Source organism: Ovis aries, chromosome 16, assembly GCF_016772045.2.
Source record: "Ovis aries strain OAR_USU_Benz2616 breed Rambouillet chromosome 16, ARS-UI_Ramb_v3.0, whole genome shotgun sequence".
NCBI lineage: Eukaryota > Metazoa > Chordata > Mammalia > Artiodactyla > Bovidae > Ovis > Ovis aries.
Genome location: NC_056069.1, coordinates 26194803 through 26215239, shown reverse-complemented (window position 1 = coordinate 26215239; position 20437 = coordinate 26194803). Strand labels below are relative to the sequence as shown.

The window sequence follows — 20437 nt, the reverse complement described above, 5'->3', positions numbered from 1 at the left end:
GAGTCAGGTGAGACCCAGGTAACTGAGAGACCAAAAAATGATCTTGGCCCCTTTTTTTCTCCTGGTTGTTCTCTGAAAGGATGGTACCCCTTTTCTCTGATTTGGTGGGTCACCTGATGGGCTCGGAGAAGGCAATGGCACCCCACTCCAGTACTCTTGCCTGGAAAATCCCATGGATGGAGAAGGCTGATAGGCTGCGGTCCATGGGGTCGCGAAGAGTCAGACATGACTGAGCAACTTCACTTTCACTTTTCACTTTCATACACTGGAGAAGGAAACAGCAACCCACTCCAGTGTTCTTGCCTAGAGAATCCCAGGGATGGGGGAGCCTGGTGGGCTGCCATCTATGGGGTCGCACAGAGTCGGACACAGCTGAAGCAACTTAGCAGCAGCAGCAGCTGATGGGCTCCTCCCTACACTGACAGTCCCAGTGTCCCTGTCCCTGAGACGCCTGCCACTGGGCACAGCACGTCTGCCACCCTCTCCTTCCCCTCTGTGGGCTCCAGTGCACTTTCTCTCAAAGACGTTGTTGACTTGTTAGTTTCAAGAGTTGGTGATTCCTAGTGTCTTAGAAGGGAAATGATTCCTAAGCTTCACAAATGGCAAGGTGGAAGGTTAACATTTGCTCTGTGTTTTGTTATTGTTCTCATTTTTTTAAGACCTGTGGTCCCCTGTGGGCACAGCAGTGCGGAAGTCAGTATTACACAACCGGGGTTTGCTCTGATGTCAGTTCCGATTTTCAGTTGCGGACCAGCTTTGCGCCTGCAGTTCAGAGTAAGTTATGAATGTGCCAAGCAATGCCTTACTTTAAAAGACAGGAAAAATTGTATCAGCAAGTGCCATTCTCTTTTACTCTGTCTCATTTTCATGTGGATGTGACTTTTGTCTTACTTATGGAAATATGTTTCTTTTGTCATTTCCTATGTAGCCTGCCCTTCCTTGATAGATGTTGTAGTTGTATGTGATGAATCAAACAGTATTTACCCCTGGGATGCAGTAAAGAACTTTTTGGAAAAATTTGTACAAGGCCTAGATATAGGCCCCACAAAGACACAGGTATGGACATTCTTTATATAGACCCTAACCCACAGCTTTCTTTCTGAGAAAATATTACTAGAGATGAAGTCTTCATCTTTGCATTTGTCCAATCCCCATATTAAAGGCATTTAATGGTAATCTTGAAAGTTAATTGAAATTTGTGCTACGTTGAGTTATTCTATCGTAACTTTGCCTAATGCTGGTCTTTTAAGCATGGGTTCCTATTTCTGACACAGGCATTGGATATGTGATATAGCATCTTAATTATGTTTCATTGCTAAGTTTTTCTTACATTAATTCATGCACTAATCAATACATTTTAAAATCCATTATGTATTTTTTTTTACACACACTTGGACTAATAATGATAACTTTCTCTTTTTACTGGTGAAAAAATTATTTTTGAATTCTAGGATTTTTATAAATAAGTTCATAGCATATTTCTGCCATAGCTCAGTTGGCAAAGAATCTGCCTGCAACGCAGGAGACCCCCATTCAATTCCTGGGATGGGAAGTTCCTCTGGAGAAGGGAAAGGCTACCCACTCCAATATTCTTGAGCTTCCCTTGTGGTTCAGCTGGTAAAGAGTCTGCCTGCAATGTGGGAGATCTGGGTTCAGTCCCCGGGTTGGGAAGCTCCCCTGGAGAAAGGAAAGGCTACGCACTCCAGTATTCTGGCCTAGAGAATTCCATGGACTCTGTAGTTTTGTGTAACTTTATGTTTTAAAGAGTCTTTGGTTTTCTTTCTTCCTGTGGTAGGCAACCAAAATTAAGGTGCAGAAAGGTCCTGCTTTTATAACACTGAATAGCATTTTTAAAGTTTTGGGTTTTTTCTTTCTTTCTTGTTGCCTCTGCCATTTTCTGGGTCATCCTGGCTGTAGGAAAGCATTGAACCGATATCAACAGGAAGCAGTTCACAGAGTTTTCAGTTCCTGTGTTGCATCTGATGCTCCAGGGCCCGACAGATATTGGAACACTTTTCCCTAAATGCTTTGCCGTTCTCTATATTGAAATCTGTCTTTCTGCATCTCTATACAGTATTGTAAAATACCATTGCATGTTTTCCCCATTAACATTGCTTTCCAATACCAAGAGGATATTAATATCCGTCAAAACTTTGAAGGTTTCACTGTGGGGTTTCACTGAAAATTCTGTTAAATAAGACTAAGTTTTGTACTGGTTTCTAGAGAACATCACTGTTAAAGCCCCTCATAAGAGAAGTTTTCATCTGTATCTGTTTATTTTCTGTCTCTAAATGAATTACCCCTGTAACGTGACTTACTGTGTTCAATAGTTTCCATGTGGAATTTCTGACCTTCCTCTTCTGTCTTGCAACCCCAGTGCCTCTCCTTCGTCTCTAAAGGTGGTTTTACTCAGCATCTCCTTCCAACCTAAATGTGACCTTTCTGTAAGCCCTAATCTACCGCATCTTCCCTTCCACCTCCCTCCCTCACACACAGAAGTTGTGGGCTGCGTCAGGGGGTCACCACTCTCTTCCTCTCAGCTTAGATTTTGAGATTCTTAGAGTTATTCTTGGTCCTTTCCTCTCTCTCAAGTCTTACATCTTACCTTGAAGAGAGGAGTTCAACAGTATCATGTGTTTTTGTTTTGTTTTGTTTTGTTTTTTTGTCGTTTTCCCAGGCCTTGCTGGCAAAAGCAGCTGATTGATCTCAGAAATCCAGGCCTTGCCCTACCCACCTTCCTTACACACTGGCCTCTAGTTCAGCGATTCTTTTACCACTGATTTTCTTATAACCACTTCCCATTCTGGAAACCCCAAATCCTAGGCATAGGGAGTGATCTCAGTGCTGAGTACAAGGACATTAACTAAAGTGTTTGACCTCCTTGATCTAAAGGATTAGGGTATATGCTCAAACGTCTTGTTCCGAAGTTGTCCTACCCCTCTCGGCTCTCCCAAATAAGCCTCTCCAGTGGCATTTTCCCTGAAGACCAGAAGTGTCCTGTCCCAAGCACACATATAGCAGCTTCCTTTCTAACGTCTGTGATGAGAAGAAATCCGGCACAGTGAAAACATTTATACTGACTGCATTGATTAGCAGTCACTTTTCCTAGTATTCAACTATACTTCCTTGTTTATTAGATAATTATCCTCACTTGATATATTATGTTCCATTCATGATTGCTTGTAATGGTTAACATGTATATATCCTTTTGTAACTAGAAAATCTATTTAAGTCTTCCTGTTATGAACTTTATTCTACTATTCATCCATATGGCAGTGCTTTAAAAGCTGCAGCTATTATTCTTGAGAACCATATGGCACATAAATGGTACATTATCATGCTTGTCAATAAGTCCCACTGCTGTATACTGATGGCCTCTGACAGGGAAGTTATCCTATTGGAAGAAAAATAACTATTCTTAAGAAAAAATTTGGAAATGATTCCCTTAAGCTATCAGCCCATGTATAAATGCACTTCTGATTATATTGGTTACATAGGAATGATTTATAACAAAGACAAGCCTGTAATAAACTTCTTTTCTCTTTAAGATGGGGTTAATTCAATATGCCAATAATCCAAGAGTTGTGTTTAATCTGAATACTTTTAAATCCAAAAATGAAATGATTAAAGCAACATCGCAGACATACCAATATGGTGGAGACCTTACAAATACCTTCAAAGCAATTCAGTATGCAAGGTAAGTTATGATGCTAATAGGTCAGTATGTTGATAAAATAGAAGTGCTCATAAGTAAGAAAAAACAAAGAAAAATATATCGTGCGTGCATGCTCAGTTGCTCAGTCCTGTCCAGCTCTTTGCAGCCCTGTGGACTGTAGCCTGCAAGGCTCCTCTGTCCGTGGGATTCTCCCGGCAAGAGTACTGGAGTGGGTTGCCATTTCCTCCTCCAGTGTTTCTTCCCAACCCAGGGATTGAACCCATGTCTCTTGCATTGGCAGGTGGATTCTTTACTACTGCACCACATGGGAGACCCAAATATGTGGTACCTATACTTAAATCAGAACTAGTAGAGTAGACAAGTCTGAACATTCTTTTACTTGAACACTTTGAGAAGGCAGAAGGGAATAAAATGTTTAAATCTTTGATTTCTGTGACTTTCATAAGATTTTTAAATATTTTATATGAAGTAAATAAAATGAAATTAAAAAACCTTGGGTTAAGTTGGACATGGAGCAATCTGCAATTATTTGTTACTATTTATTAAGACCACAAACAACTTGAGCTAGTGGGATACTTCAGCCAAGTTAAGAAGGGCTGTAGAATCTTAAGTGTTAATGACATAGGAGTCTGAATTGAAGGACTCATTCTGCTTACTACTATCTGGGGCAATTTCATAAATATATAACACTCTCCTAATTCTTAGCTCAGTGTCTGTATTTTCTTAGCACTGCTGACCTTCATCTTCACTCTGATTTGTTCAGATACCTTTACCAAAAAAGTGCTAAACATTCTCATGTTGTTTAAAAAATATAAATGAGAACAGTAAGTTCATCTTCCTTTAAACCTACTTTTTGCCCTTTTCCCTCTGGTTGTGCCTTCCTTCCACTGCCATAATTCCTTAAAAGAAGTATCTATGTTCCTTTCTTCATATCCTTGAAACAAATGGCTCTGCCACCAGGTAAATGTGGTTTTGCCTCAAGCTTCATCCTCTTTAGCTTCCCTTATCATTTGACAATAATGAGCATGCAGTGTTATTTCTACCCCAGATGCCTTGACACCACACACTTCTAGAAAACCTGCCAACTTTTGTCAACGAGTTTGCCTCTTCATTGGCTTCTTTTCCTAGTTTTTCTTCACTAAACAGAGTCCTTCTTTCATAGCTCTTTTTTTCTTAGGTGTTGTATTCACTCTCTTGGTTACGTGAGCCATCAGCCCTGCCTGGCTTACCCCACGGCTATGTCATCAGCCCTGACCTGTCTCTTAGAATTCACACTAGTGTCCAGCTGATGGCGAGTATCTTTATTTGGAGTGTTGGCTCACTTGTCAAACTGAGTCCATCCTAAACTGGCCCTGTGCTTTTCCCTTCCCTTCCTCGTGACTCTGCCATTTTGATTCATTGTCCATCTTTCCTCCTCGTTATTCAGACTGTAAACTTAATGGTTTATTTTATTCTTTCTGCTCCTCTTTAGGTCACATAATCTGGCCGGTCACCACATCCTGTCTTTTCTATTTCTGAATTTCCTATAATATCCATCCTTTCTTTTTTCAGTATATTCTATGTTCTAGTTGCTGCTTCTGTCAACTGCTGACTCTCCCTATCTGTCTCAAGAGTAGATTTCCTACAAGAGAAGATATGATTGGTTTGGTTTGCTTTGGAGCCAAGCCATCTCATCGGCTGCTGGCCAGTAGCTATTATGCGAAGCACCCTTCCTGGTTCAGTAAAGCAGGCTGAGGGGAGGACTACGATGACGTAGAAAAATGGCCTCCTAGGAGTTAGAAACAGTAAAGAGCCTTTATTTTTAGAAGGGAATGTGGGTGTGGCATTTTCCCTGGAAAGAGCCTAGGGGCCTGGCAAGCTTCCTTCTTAGGGAGAATAGGCACTTTCTGAGAAAATGGGACTCATATGGCTTTTATGATCTTTTCACAACTTTGTTTTTCTCCCTGTCATCCCTCTCTCACCATTATTTTCCAAGCTAACAGGAGTCTTTCCATTGTGAGGAGAACCACCTTTTTACTCATTCATTCCAAAATTTAATTACATCAAATTCTTTTTCTCTTTCTTCTTCTTTCTCTCTCTTGATCTGTTTCTTTACAACATCAAGTAGAATTCTGATACTCCTTCAGTGAATGTTTCCATTTTCTGTTGATCTTATTTGATTTGGTGCCTAAAGTTACAATTTACTGTTCCAAGCCATGCAGATAATCATGGGCTTCCCAGGTGACGCTAGTGGTAAGAACCCACCTGCCCATGCAGGAGATATAAGAGACCTGGGTTCAATCTTTGGGTCGGAAAGATCCTCTGGAGAAGGGAATGGCAACCCACTTCAGTATTCTTGCCTGGAGAATCCCATGGATAGAGGAGCCCCATGGACAGGCTACATTCCATAGGGTTGCAAAGAGTCGGACTTGGCCAAAGCAACTTAACACACACACACAGGTCATCAAGACTAAATGAGCCATAGTTTCTACTCTCAGCAAATTTATAATCAGACATGAGCTCTACTGTATGTCATAAAGAATATAATTCACTTTAAAAATTATTTGATGTGAGTATAAGAATTCAAATTTCTCTGGTTGAGAAATAGGAACTATTTTTCAATATTTCTGTATTCTGCTATATAGAACACAGAAAATCTTTAGGAAACAAAATGATATTCTCAGTTGTAAACATGTTGAATTAAAGAACTCTGTACACTTTCAGGTGAAAATATTCAATGCATTGAATACACAAACTTGAAGATGGGAGGGATGAATGGAAGAAAATATAGATTTTAAATTGTCATCATGTAAGTGGTGGTGGTAAACCTATATGATGACACCAGAAAGAATGTGCAACAAGAGAATTCAATAGACAGGGAAAAAGTTGTTGGACACCTGGCTAACCAAAAGCTGAATCCCTCCTCGTTGAATCCAAACAAATTTCAGTTTCTAAGAAAATGAAACAACTGAAGGACTATGAGAAAACTTGGCTGATGAAAAATAAAAGTCTTAGAGATAAGGCCCTTTTAAAATGACATGTCAAGTATAAATAACACAGATACAAAAAGTAACAGACTTGATTATACAAAAATATAAAATTTCCACACAGTATCAATGTCACTAAAATTTTAAAAATGATTAATGAACTGAAAAAATTATTTACAACATATATGACAAAGGATAATTTTCTTTATTAGCAGAAATTTTACTGCTCAGGAAAATGATGAAAAACAAAAATGAGCAAATGTAAAGAAAAATCAAGAGTTCATGAAGAAAGAAATATAAATGGCTAATAAACATAAAAATACTCATCATTCTTCATAGTTAAAAAGTACATAATAAAACAACAATAATATTATTTTTCACTTATAAGAGTATCCCAGATTAAAAAGTATTAATGGTCCTCATTGTTAAGGAAAGGAGATGGAGAAAAGTGCATTCTTGTATACTGATGGGAGTATAAATTGGAAGAAGTTTGAAGAACAATTTAGTACTATGTTTATCAAAATTTGAAAGGTGTAAATCCTTTGTCCAAATAATTTCAATGCCATAATTTTTACTACTGATGCATTTGAAAAAGTATGCCAAGATATATACTCAAGGACGTTCATTATAGCATTATTTGTAAAACCAAAAATGGCCTAAATGCATAATAATGGGGAGTTGGTTAAATAAACTATGGTTTCTCAAAACAATGAAATATTATGTAGCCATTAAAAAAGGAAAGTTCTAAACTAGTGATTACTAGTGGGGTGGTAGGGGTACAATATAAAGGTAGGGGCATGGGAGGCACAAATTATTGGGCATAAGACAGGCTCAAGGATGTAATAATACAAGGAGAATATAGTCAATATTTTATAATTTTAAATGGAAATTTACCTCTAAAATTATATAAAATGAGTATTTTTAAAATGAAAATTTAGAAACCAAATTAAACACAAAAAGGAGAGTTCTATATGTGCTGGTATGGAAAGATCTCCATCAAAATGAAAAACCACTGTATAAAATATATCCCCACATAAAAGTTTAAGGAGTAAATGTTGCATATATTTCTCTATATGCAACATTTTCTAGAAGGAAACAAACTGATAATAGTGATTACCTTTGAAATAGTGGCTTGATGTAAACTTTTTGTTTTATAGCTTTCCAAATGCTTTAGATTTCTTTTACCATGTGTATTTATTACTTTTACTTTTTTCAGATTTTATTTTATTTATTTTTTTTACTTTACAATATTGTATTGGTTTTGCCATACATCAACATGAATCCGCCACAGGTGTACACGTGTTCCCAATCCTGAACCCCCCTCCCCCCTCCCTCCCCATACCATCTCTCTGGGTCATCCCAGTGCACCAGCCCCAAGCATCCTGTATCCTGCATCGAACCTAGACTGGAGATTCATTTCTTATATGGTATTATACATGTTTCAATGCCATTCTCCCAAATCATCCCACCGTCTCCCTCTCCCACAGAGTCCAAAAGACTGTTCTATACATCTGTGTCTCTTTCGCTGTCTCACATACAGGGTTATCATTACCATCTTTCTAAATTCCATATATATGCATTAGTATACTGTATTGGTGTTTTTCTTTTGGCTTACTTCACTCTGTATAATTGGCTCCAGTTTCATCCACCTCATTAGAACTGATTCAAATGTATTCTTTTTAATGGCTGAATAATACTCCATTGTATATATGTACCACAGCTTTCTTATCCATTCATCTGCTGATGGACATCTAGGTTGTTTCCATGTCCTGGCTATTATAAACAGTGCTGCGATGAACATTGGGGTGCACATGTCTCTTTCAATTCTGGTTTCCTTGGTGTGTATGCCCAGCAGTGGGATTGCTGGGTCATAAGTCCTTTATTTAGAGACTTCTGGTGGCTCAGAGGGTAAAGCGTCTGCCTACAATGTAGGAGACCTGGGGTCGATCCCTGGGTCAGGAAGATCCTCTGGAGAAGGAAATGGCAACCCACTCCAGTCCTTTATTTATTACTTAAAAAAAAAAAAAAAGCCATTTGTTATTAGAAAAACCCAGATCCAATGAGTAAAATTTATGACAAAATGAATTATCTTTGCTCTGTTGATGAGTTTAATTTTCTTAGCCAAGGATAATTCTAAGGATTCCTGATGTGAATACATATACCCACACACTATGAAAACCATGGGAGCTATTTTTAATGCCAAGTGAGATTTACATTCTAAGGAAATGGCAACCCACTCCAATGTTCTTGCCTGGAGAATCCCAGGGATGGCAGAGCCTTTCAGGCTGCTGTCTATGGGGTTGCACAGAGTCGGACACGACTGATGCAGCTTAGCAGCAGTAGCAGCAGCAGCGTGTGTCTCTACAAACTACAAATATAATATAGTTAAAATGTCACCAAAACTAATAGAGCAATTCTAAGTCGCAATAGGTTATATTCAAAGAAGTCAGTTTCATAGTTACTTTTCTAACCAGAGGTCCATGTGTTAACTTTATCCATCAAGTTTTTATTTTATCTGCCACAGAGATACCGCTTACTCAATGGCTGCTGGTGGACGACCAGGTGCTACCAAAGTTATGGTGGTTGTAACGGATGGTGAATCCCATGATGGTTCAAAGTTGAAAGCTGTGATTGATCAATGTAACAAAGACAATATACTGAGGTTTGGCATAGCAGTAAGTGGCTTTTCTTTTTACTGGTTTTTCAGTTCATAGGGAAATATTCCTTTAAGACTATCCTTTCTTATTGCCTGTTCATAGCTTCATATTAAAGAATATTTTTACTCTATCTGAGCATCTTGCTGATTTTCGGTTATGATAACCAAAAGGTTATGGAAGTGTTGCTTATTTTACTTCTCCAAAAGGCCTATTGTGTTAAAAAAAAAAAAAAAGTCTAGAAGATACTAAAAAGTACAGCACTGATGGCCCTCTCCTCTCTTCCTCTGTTTTCAAGGTTCTTGGGTACTTAAACAGAAACGCCCTGGATACTAAAAATTTAATAAAAGAAATTAAAGCTATTGCCAGTATTCCAACAGAAAGACACTTTTTCAATGTCTCTGATGAAGCAGATCTACTAGAAAAGGCTGGGACAATAGGGGAACAGATTTTCAGCATTGAAGGTAAAAGAGCTCCTCCTCCTCAGAATTTTCTTTCAAAACCTTTTTTCAAGGATACAAACTTCCCAGCATATAAGGGGAACAGAAGGGATAAATTGGGGATTGGGACTAACATATACACACTACTGTCTATAAAATAGACAATAAAGACCTACTGTAGAGCACAGGGAACTCTACTCAATACTCTGTAATGGCCTATATGGGAAAAGAATCTACAAGAGTACATATATGTATGATTAAATCACTTTGCTGTACAGCAGAAACTAACATGACATTCTAATCAACTATACGCCAATAAAAATTTTAAAAATAAAAAGTAAAGTAACATGTTCTTAAAAACCTTTAAAAATTCTTTATTACCAAACACTCTTTTAATTAATTGGCTTCCCTTGTGGCTCAGCTGGTAAAGGGTCTGCCTGCAATATGAGAGACCTGGGTTCAATCCCTTGGAGAAGGGAAAAGCTACTCCAGTATTTGGGCCTGGAGAATTCCATGGACTGTATAGTCCATGAGGTCGCAAAGAGTCAAACACAACTGAGCAACTTTCACGTCACATATACCTTATACAAAGAGAACTCATAAGTAGCATCAATAAGAAAAATAAAGAATGATGACTACATAGCTTATAGAAGATGGTCAGTAAACAAAAGAAAATATTCCCAATTTTAGTAATTATTTTAAAATTTAAATTAAATCAATGTTTCTTTGTGCCTAAAAGACAACAAAGATTAGTAATGTTTAATCTTGAGGAGATTATGGGGAAGTACGGAAGCTCATACACTATTGATAAGATTATAAATTGTATAACCTTTGGGAGCAGCAATGTAGTACCGTCTATTATAATCATAAATAGTTTTACCCTTTTATACTGCTTCCATAATTTACATTGAAATTCTTAAAATTTGTTTACAGTAAATATGTATACTTCTAGGTTAGAAAAATACAGTGAAGATTTTTAATAGTTCAGATTTTGAGGAAACATTTACCAGCTATATAATAATTTACTTCTGTGGCTTGGGAGGTCTAGTCACTGTAGAAATATCATATGTTTAAGACCTCATTGTAAGGAGGACTGGAAAACAATTCCCAGTTGGTAAAAAGTCCCACGTGACCCAAATCCTAGTTCCGGATGGTTAACCCAAATAACTCTCAGCAATGAAGTGAATATTTTATTGAGCACTTGCTCTGATCAAAGGGATTGCATAGATTAAGTATTAATCCTTATAGTCAAATCTGTATCTCCTGATAGATTAAGTATTAATCCCTATAGTCAAATCTTTTTCTCCTGGTTATCCATTGGAAGCATCTATCCAAACATTTTTATTCTTCCCTACATTAATGTGACAGTGCACAAACTTTTCTTTTTGTGAAGATTAGTGAAATGTAACCACTTTGGCTGCTCTATATGGAAAAAGAGTTCTAAATGAGTCTTACGGTGCTAGCGTCAGAGGTAAGCACATATGTAGAACTTGGACCAGACTTCCAAATTGGCAAAATTCCTACTCAATCTTGAATCCTGGTTCCTGAAGCCAAATCCAAATATCTCTCAACACAGTCTTCACCACAGATCAATTGCCTGGCTCCTCCAACTATAGCTGAGATATATGTGCATTTATTAGTACCAATATTTAAAAGCTAAAAATTCAGTTAGGTCTTTAGCAAGTAACAATCATTTTTAAAAAGAAAAGATAATGTCAGTTTTCATCTTACCTCATCCCCTATGTTGAGTGTTTCTTGATATCAGGAATTTCATAGTATACCAATACATACATTAATGCACAATCAAGATTAATGCCAACTTCAGACTACCTGGGAAGCATTGTGGATTTCTGCATCTGTTAGAACACTTCCCTAGAGGTTCCTCCCTCCCAGCTCTGTATTTTTGAGTGGACATCAGAACTGTGTGTGTGGGGGGGGGGGCACATCTGTTTGAAGATTTGATTTAAAATCGGTAACAGTGATATAATTTTTGAAACTGCTATTTCCCAGGTACAGTTCAAGGAGGAGACAACTTCCAAATGGAAATGTCACAAGTGGGATTCAGCGCAGAATACTCTCCTCAAAATGTGTGTATATCAGATAACTTCCAGTCATATTGTCATTTGCCTTGACACTTCTGGACCCAGTAGCCTTGTCCTGAAATAGGAAAAACAGCCATCTAGTGATCAGCAGTTCTCACTCCTAGTCACGGTCGTTTAGTTTCTTTGTGCTGCTGGTTTATCATTCTAAAAAACAGAGGTTAATAATGCCTTCCCTCCCCTATTTTACAGGGATTTTTTAAATGGAAAAAAATGATAATATACAAGAAAGCCTTTGAGTGCTCCAGGGGACAGGCAGTATATTAACTCAAGGTATTATTACTGCAGGAATTTTCTTTATATCAATCAACTGCTGGAAAAGTTTGTTTAAAACACAAACTCGTATCCTCACTGTCATGGTTGAATTCTGAGTTATTTGAATATCTCTTTTTTTAACAGCAGAGACAGAAAAACAGTTGAAAAAGTAAGGAGTTAGGGAAAGAGTGCGATGGGACATCTTAGCTCAGGGAAGTCCATTCTTGCTCAGAGACATCCATCTCACAGGTCTCTGATTCTGATCCTACTCAGGATATGAGTGCAACAGTAGCAAAAGAGGCAAAGAGACAGGTGACCCTGGGAAATACTCAGGGAACAGGATTTGACTGGCTGAATAAAGGCCGAGGATCAGGGTTTTTTTGTAGAATAAAAGGTGCTAACATTCTCTGGATCATCAATCATTAAGAGATGCTCCTACAAGTTATAGGTCTTTCCTTCAGAAAAAATGTCAGTGAACCCACACAAACAATTTTTCATACAATTTCCTGAAATTTTGTATAGACCCTGAAGCTCCTTCCTGCACCCAGATTTCAGAGTCCAGGATTTATGACAATCATTCACATAATTTCATGGTCTCTTATCTTCAGAATGGGACACATTATTTCCCTATTTTTTTAATGGCTTTGTATTTTTCATCCCAAAATCATACCTTGAAAATGATAATGGAGAAGAATATGGAAAATAATGTCTATATAATGAGATCACTTTGCTGAGCAGCAGAAATTAATATGATGTTGTAAATCAACTATACTTCAAGAAAATAAATTTTAAACAATAAGAGCAAAACTCCAAGATTGTATCTCTGATATTTTCTAAGATCAAAAGCTTGTAAATAAGGACTTCCCTGGTGGTCCAGAGGACATGAGTTTAGTCCCTGATCAGGGAACTAAGATCTCACTTGCCCTGGAGCAACTAAGCTCACCCATCACAGCTAGAGAGCCCGATCACCACAGCTAGGGAGTCTGTGTGCAGCAGCGAAAGATCTAGCCACAACTAGACCTAACACAGCCAAAATAATTAACTAATTGGTTAATTGGTTGATTAACTAATTTTTTAAAAAATTTAAAAATAAGTCCCATCCTGACCATCTGCTTCCTGCGATGGCTTATAGCTTTGAATATTCAGATTGGGTTTTGAGCCAATCCTGAGTAGCCTGTCCTCTTTGGGCCTCCCCACTGGTGCTGACCAATGGCTGTTTTTCTTCCCATAGATGAAATATCATATCTTCAGTTGCTTTCTGTAGCTGTGCCATTCTCAAATAGATGGGATAGGAGAGAGAGGAAGGTTTGAGAAGGAGTTAAGAAAAAAGAGAAAAGGAAAAAAAAAAAAAAGAAAAAAGAGAAAAGGGACTTCACTGGTGGTCCAGTGGTTAAGAATTCACCCTCCGATGCAAGGGATGTGGGTTCAATCCCTGGTTGAGGAACTAAGACCACACATGCCACAGGGCAGCTAAGCTTGTGTACCACAATTAGCGAGGACCACACACTGCAGTGAAGACCCAGCACAGCCAAAAAATAAATAAAGTAAAATGTTTAAAAGAAGAAAGAGGAAGGAAGGTGAAGATAGGTCAGAAGAGGGCTACCACATGGGTCTAGGGGAACAGTGCCCACCTCTCTTCCTCTGGCAGCAGCACTTCCTGTTTCTTGAGCATGTCTCATAGCCCGAGCTCTTCCTAGGAACACATTAGGCCAGAGGCTCCCCTCTGACTCCTTTCTAAAGGCTTACAACTGTTCAGCATTTGCAGATGTGCACCTTTGCATGGAAATTGGAAGATGGCTATGTGCCCCTCCTGTACTGTGGTACAGATTTATCTTTAAAATGTGTTGTACTAAACAAAGCCCAAAGTAATACAGCCCATGGGAAGGCTTCTTTTCCAGCACAAAATGTATCAAAACAATTTGGAGATATATCAACATACAATCTGTTAAAAAACCAAAATTCAGCTGAGTGAATCTGATTGGCTTTATTCAATGATTCATGGGATTCTCTTGTAACTCAATTGGTAAAGAATCTGCTTGCAATGTTGGAGACCTAGGTTTGATCCCTGGGTGGGGAAGATCCCCTGGAGAAGGAAATGGCAACCCACTCCAGTATTCTTGCCTGGAGAATCCCATGGACAAAGGAGCCTGGCAGGCCACAGTCCATGGGGCTATAAGAGACATACATGACTCAGCCACTAAACCACCGCAATGATTCATGAATTGGGCAGCATTTCATTAAGCAAACAGAAAGGTGCTCTAAGGAGCTGTAGAAAACGGAAGGCTTTTATGGGCAGAAGGGGAAATGGTCAGACTGTTTCAAGCACAGTCACCTTCACATAGGGGACAGAAGGGGTCTCTCATGATTACCTCACTAGTGCTGACCAGGGAATTCCAAAGTGACCATTTAGGACGACCTTCCTGGGAGAGATTGAAGTTGCAGTTAGGTTAGGTTTGGTCTGGGTTTGATGATGTAGACTTGGCACGGGTGATTCCATTTTGACCTGTTGTCTCTCTTTTCTAAGCAATTCACGTATATTTTGCTTCATCTCGCTTAGTTTTTTTTTCTTTAAATTTAGACCATTTGTTTTGATGTTTTGCCCACCCGACACTCTTATGCCTTACAGGTGATTTGTTTTAAGGCTTCTCACTTTTCAATTATTGTAGAATATTCTGACGCTGGGTGCAGTAGGAGCTTATGACTGGAGTGGGACTGTGGTCCAGAAGACACCTCATGGACATCTGATCTTTTCTAAACAAGCGTTTGAACAAATTCTGCAAGACAGAAATCACAGTTCATATTTAGGTAAGACCTACCAGCACTTGGCTTAGCACATTTAAGTTGTTTCCTTTAAGCTAGTTGGATTTCAAGATCAGTTCAGCAAAACAGTTGAGCTGTCATCTAATTACACATATTTCAGCTCTTTGCCAGTCAGGCCTTAGCCCATAACTACTTAATGAAACACTGCATGTTTGACTCGTTAATCTCTTCTGGTTGTTCCAGCAGTTGTTATTCCTGGGACATGACTGTGTTTCTCCAAAATAGAAATAGGACCTAAAAGTCAGTACTGTAAGTGGTAGTCTTAACATCAATTTGGAGTCTCCAGTGTTTCTGTTCGTGTAATGATAGTCACCAATTTTGAGCACCTCCTATGGGACAGTCCCTGAGTTGGCTATTCTATCTACATAATGTTTAAATACTTCCAACTATCCTTTGAAGGGAGTACTACTATCCTCATTTTACCTTTCCAAAGAGCTTAATTACTTGCTCAAAGATAAAAAACTTAACAAGTGGCAAGTCCAAACTTTGAACTGGAGACTGACTCCAAAGCCTATGTTCTTCCCACTGTGCAAATTTCCACCTTTTAAATCCATTTAGTTATTCATTCTCAAATATTTGCTCATATTTGAGTTCACAAGGAGCTGGTGAGGACAATGCAGAATCTAGGGTCAGCTTTATGGGGACATGTTCCACCTCCACAGGGCAGAGTTTCCGGCCAAATGGCACAAGCAGTTCATCTTAGAAAAAGCAGGAGAATGTGACCTTCGTGTTATACTCAGGAGTGCAAGCAGCTATGCGTCACACTCACAAAAGGGCCCTCTGATCATCTCTGCTAGCTTCACAGGCTTATCTGGCCAAGATATTCAACAGTACCTACCCTGTAACCCTTTCTCTCCTAGGTTACTCTGTGGCTTCAATTTCTACTGGGAACAGTGTCCACTTTGTTGCTGGTGCTCCTCGAGCAAATTATACTGGCCAGATCGTGCTATACAGTGTTAATGAGAATGGCAATGTCACAGTTCTACAGTCTCACAGAGGTGACCAGGTAAATTCCATTGTTTAAGCAGGTGAAATTAATTTCATGGACAATTGGGGCTTGTGGGAAGGGAGGAGTTAGTAGAAATGGAAACTAACATTTATTGAGTGCCCACCCTGTAGCTGCCTCTGTGATTTGTCTTTACTTGAATATTCCTTAAATATTCACAACAATACTGAGATCTACCATCCCCTTTTGACTAGCTGCTGAGAGTTTACCTACCTTTCTAAGGCTACATAGCTTTCATGGGGTTGAGTTGTCGTTAAAGCTCAGTGATGACAGACACCTAACTACTTCTTTGTAGGCAAGTTCCAACAAGGAACCAAGGATCTGGAGAAGAAGCAAGTAGACAAAGGGAGCAATAGAGCGTTAGACTGAGCTACAACATCTGGGCCTGTACAGGTGTCCTGTGGCTCTGACATTTCTAAATGTCAAAAAGTTTGACATTTCTAAAAGTAAAGCAGCACTTTTCTCTGTCACTTTCTTCTGATATGTGGCAATTTGGTAGTGAGGACCAGTGATGCCTCCCAGTCAAGGTCCACAAGAACAAAAGCCAGCCTATAGAGTCCTATTTCTTGCTAAGTAGTTTTGACTCCTGAGCTTAGCAAATATTTGAAATGAACATCACTGTACTCCAATGACCAACAGAAAAATTTCTTCCTTAAATCAGAGAAACTGACAAAACAATGGATTTCCCTTCTCTGGGATTAAAACTGATTCACTGTCTCTATGGATTTTCCTGGAGGAAGAAGATCTGAGTCTTTGACTTCCTTGACCACAAATCCACTGTGGTCACACATTTTCCTCCTCTTTAGTATTTTAAAGTTTATGGTCTTCCCTGGTGGCTCAGACAGTAAAGAATCTTCCTGCAATGCAGGAGACCTGGGTTCAATCCTTGGGTCAGGAAAATCCCCTGGAGAAGGGAATGGCAACCCACTCCAGTATTCTTGCCTGGAGAATCCCATGGACAGACAAGTCTGATGGGCTACAGTCTGTGGGGTTGGACACAACTGAGTGACTAACACTTTCACTTTCTATTATGTTTTTTTAAATATAAATTTATTTATTTTAATTGAAGGTTAATTACTTTACAGTATTGTATTGGTTTTGCCATATATCAACATGAATCCGCCACAGGTATACACATGTTCCCCATCCTGAACCCCCCTCCCTCCTCCCTCCCCGTATCATCCCTCTGGGTTGTCCCAGTGCACCAGCCCCAAGCATCCAGTATCATGCATCGAACCTGGACTGGCAACTCGTTTCATATATGATATTATACATGTTTCAATGCCATTCTCCCAAATCTATTATGTTTTATCACAGAAGCCCTGTTATTTGTTTAGCCTTCCTCTTCCCTGCCTGCCTTTGTCTACAATACCTCTTAAGTGTAGTCTTTTTCCCACCAGCATCAGAAATACCTGGAGTGCTTACTTAAAATACTGTTTTCTTGATTGCCCTATAGATATTGCATCAGAATCTCTGGAAATGGCTCTTGGGAATCTGTATTTTACAGGTGCTTTTTTGGTGATTTTTGTGCACCCTAAGTGCTAAGAAGCAAGTGTTAGATTGTGACACAAAGGGAGAGAAGGGGCGATGTTATCTATCTTTATGTTCCTAGCACCTTACAGGCAACAGATGCTCAATTTTGTTGGTTGAATGAGTAAATAAGGTTTAATGTAATACTAGGAGTAGAATCCTAGTGTGGATATGCTTTATTCCTGCAGATTGGCTCCTATTTCGGTAGTGTGCTGTGTGCAGTCGATGTGAATAAGGACACCATCACAGATGTGCTCTTGGTAGGTGCGCCAATGTACATGAATGACCTAAAGAAAGAGGAAGGAAGAGTCTACCTGTTCACTATCACAAAGGTAAAAAAAAAAATTATTAAACTGATTTCATTTCATTTGCTTTAGTATTGATAGATAAAAGTGAATTTGCATTTTTACAGAATAAAGTCTTTATTATGAAATAAAAGTATGGTTTATATTTCATTTTGAGGATGTCACCATTGTTATAGTTTCAAAAATCACATTGAAAACCATAACCTAGAACTTAATGTATAGTGTCCTGCCATCTTCCACAAGAGGTCTTTGAATATATATTTTCTTTACAAATAAAGTCATTATAAATGCATGTTGTTTTTTGAAATACATACACACACATGCAAATACATCTGTGTGTTTCCCAAATATCTCATTCAATTATTCTTCTTTGCTATAAAGATAACAATAACAGAGCAAAGCTACTTTGTTGACATTTTACAACAGTAAGGACAAATTGTACCGGGCACTTTAGAAACAGCCATATATTCCTGTATACTTTCTACATTAGTTTGTCAGGAAATTCCATTGCTTGACATTTAGATATATATCCAAATCTTGGAAATTCCAGTTCTTACACATAGAACTGAGCATACTCTAACATGGAAAAGCCTAGTTTTACCAACTTATAGACTGAACTAAATCCATGCACATAATTATAGTGAACTTAGTGAAACCTGAAAAGAAAACCAAAATTAAAGGCACAGATTGACATAGAAAATTAGATGGCTAGATAAGGAAAGGATGGAAAGAGAGAAGCTGATATTCATGTAGTAAATGTTATATTTAACTGTTGCGATATTTTGTCTTACTTTATTTATTTAAATTAATATAGTAGCCCTTAAACAGAAGCAATTAAAACAATTTTAAAGCATATAAAGTGTAATTAAGTATTTAATAAGGGAAGAGCATATCTACTAGTTTGAAAATGTAACAAATCCCCAACTTCTTAAATGTTTCTTGCTAGTCAGATATTCTGAATATTATTAATTGCTAAAGGTGAAATGATCTTTCAATATTTTACCAAACTCAGTCAGTAATAAATTAATTTTCATAAGATTGTTATAGAGGAGAAAGAATAAAAACAGACTCAGTTTCATGGTTGAAGAGCATTGCTTTCTTATGAGGTCATGAAATGTTTCCATTCTTGACTTCAAAATCTGCAAAAAAAAAGAAAAAGCCCACAATTGTATCTTTTACAGGAAAATGTCTTTTCTTTGGCAGAACTATTCAGTGTTTTATATAATGGAATATTAACAATCTCATCTTTCACTTCCTATACCATTATAATTATGCCACTGTTGTTCAATAGCTTTTAAGTAAAGGACTGTATTAAGATATTGTGTTTTATTTGTTTCTACCTTAATTTTATTGAAGAGATTAGTAGACTTTTACCAGAAATTTTTTAAATCAAAAAATTTTGGAAACAGATGAGTGAAGATCCTAATATTAAGACGAAAAAAGACAAAGAAATGGACACGCTTATGTAGGTTGTACAGGCAGCCTACAGAAAAGAATTGCTTCTTTTCACCTTGGTTTATGAGCAGATAGCCTATGACCTTACTTTCAGTATAGCACAGTGATTCATTTGTACATAGGTAGGTAGGTAGATGGATAGATAGATTTTTGGGGGGATTCTTTTCCTTTTTAAGTAACTAAAATCTATTGAATATAATTCCTTGTGCCATACAGTAGGTCCTTGGTTATCTATTTTATATCTATATTTATACTACTATAAATATATAGTAGTATATATTTGTTAATATAAGGTTGGCTTTAATTGTCCCCTTTTTCCCTCTTTGCAAGGGCATTTTGAATTGGCACCAATTTCTGGAAGGCCCCAAGGGTCTTGAAAATGCTCGATTTGGTTCAGCAATTGCAGCTCTTTCAGACATCAACATGGATGGCTTTAATGACGTGATTGTGGGTTCACCTTTGGAAAATCAGAACTCTGGAGCTGTGTACATCTACAATGGTCATGAGGGCATGATTCGCTTGAGGTATTCTCAGGTAATCCATAGTTTTATGGTGATATGTTTACATGGGAGTATCATTGTGTTAGAGCTAGAGAGCATCATGTGGGTCATCCGATCCATCCCTCTTACTTTATAACCTAATTCACTTATTCATCAGATATTCAGTGAACCTCTACTGTGTGTCAAGCTCTGTCTAGGCTCTGGGAATACTGTAAAGAACAGGACGGTCACCTTTGTGCTTTGTATGGATCTTTCATTCTTGTGGAGGAGACAGAGGGAAAGAAGATAAGAAAAATATTCCAGAAAGTAGGAAATGATAAGGAACTTAAAAAAAAACTAGGGAATAAATTTCAGGGCTAGGAGGTATCAAATATTTGAGTGAGTGACCAAGGAAGCCTCACTCAGAAGCAGCTTTTGAGTGAAAATCTGAATGAAATGAGCTAGGAGAGGAGTCAGGACCCAAACCTGCATCTGCTCCTTCTCCGGTTCACTGATGTCTCACTGCTTTGTGCTGGCTTGTTATTTTATGTGAGAGATTCATGCCATTTTCTTTGATGAAAATGTGGCTGCAAGAATAATAATCAGATCATATGAGCTATGAAAAATCAATGGAGTTCTGTGGAGAATAAAACAATCTGAGAAATGGCCATAGAAAGAATATACCAGGGCAATGTAGATGCTACCTTTTTTCCATTTCAGTTGTCACAAGCTATAATTTCATCTCAAACTTG

At 38.1% G+C, this 20437-nt stretch overlaps 1 protein-coding gene across 1 annotated transcript in view; it reads left to right on the top strand.

Moving 5' to 3' along the window:
• The window catches only part of ITGA2 (integrin subunit alpha 2), a 108945-nt gene that overhangs the window by 53810 nt on the left and 34698 nt on the right, over positions 1 to 20437 (top strand). Inside the window, exons 5-14 of the mRNA XM_015101301.4 lie at positions 660 to 774; positions 929 to 1056; positions 3549 to 3697; positions 9167 to 9317; positions 9595 to 9760; positions 11747 to 11823; positions 14757 to 14895; positions 15771 to 15916; positions 17635 to 17778; positions 19537 to 19740. Of these exons, the coding sequence (XP_014956787.2) occupies positions 660 to 774; positions 929 to 1056; positions 3549 to 3697; positions 9167 to 9317; positions 9595 to 9760; positions 11747 to 11823; positions 14757 to 14895; positions 15771 to 15916; positions 17635 to 17778; positions 19537 to 19740 (1419 nt within the window). The remainder of the gene's footprint in view (positions 1 to 659; positions 775 to 928; positions 1057 to 3548; positions 3698 to 9166; positions 9318 to 9594; positions 9761 to 11746; positions 11824 to 14756; positions 14896 to 15770; positions 15917 to 17634; positions 17779 to 19536; positions 19741 to 20437) is intronic.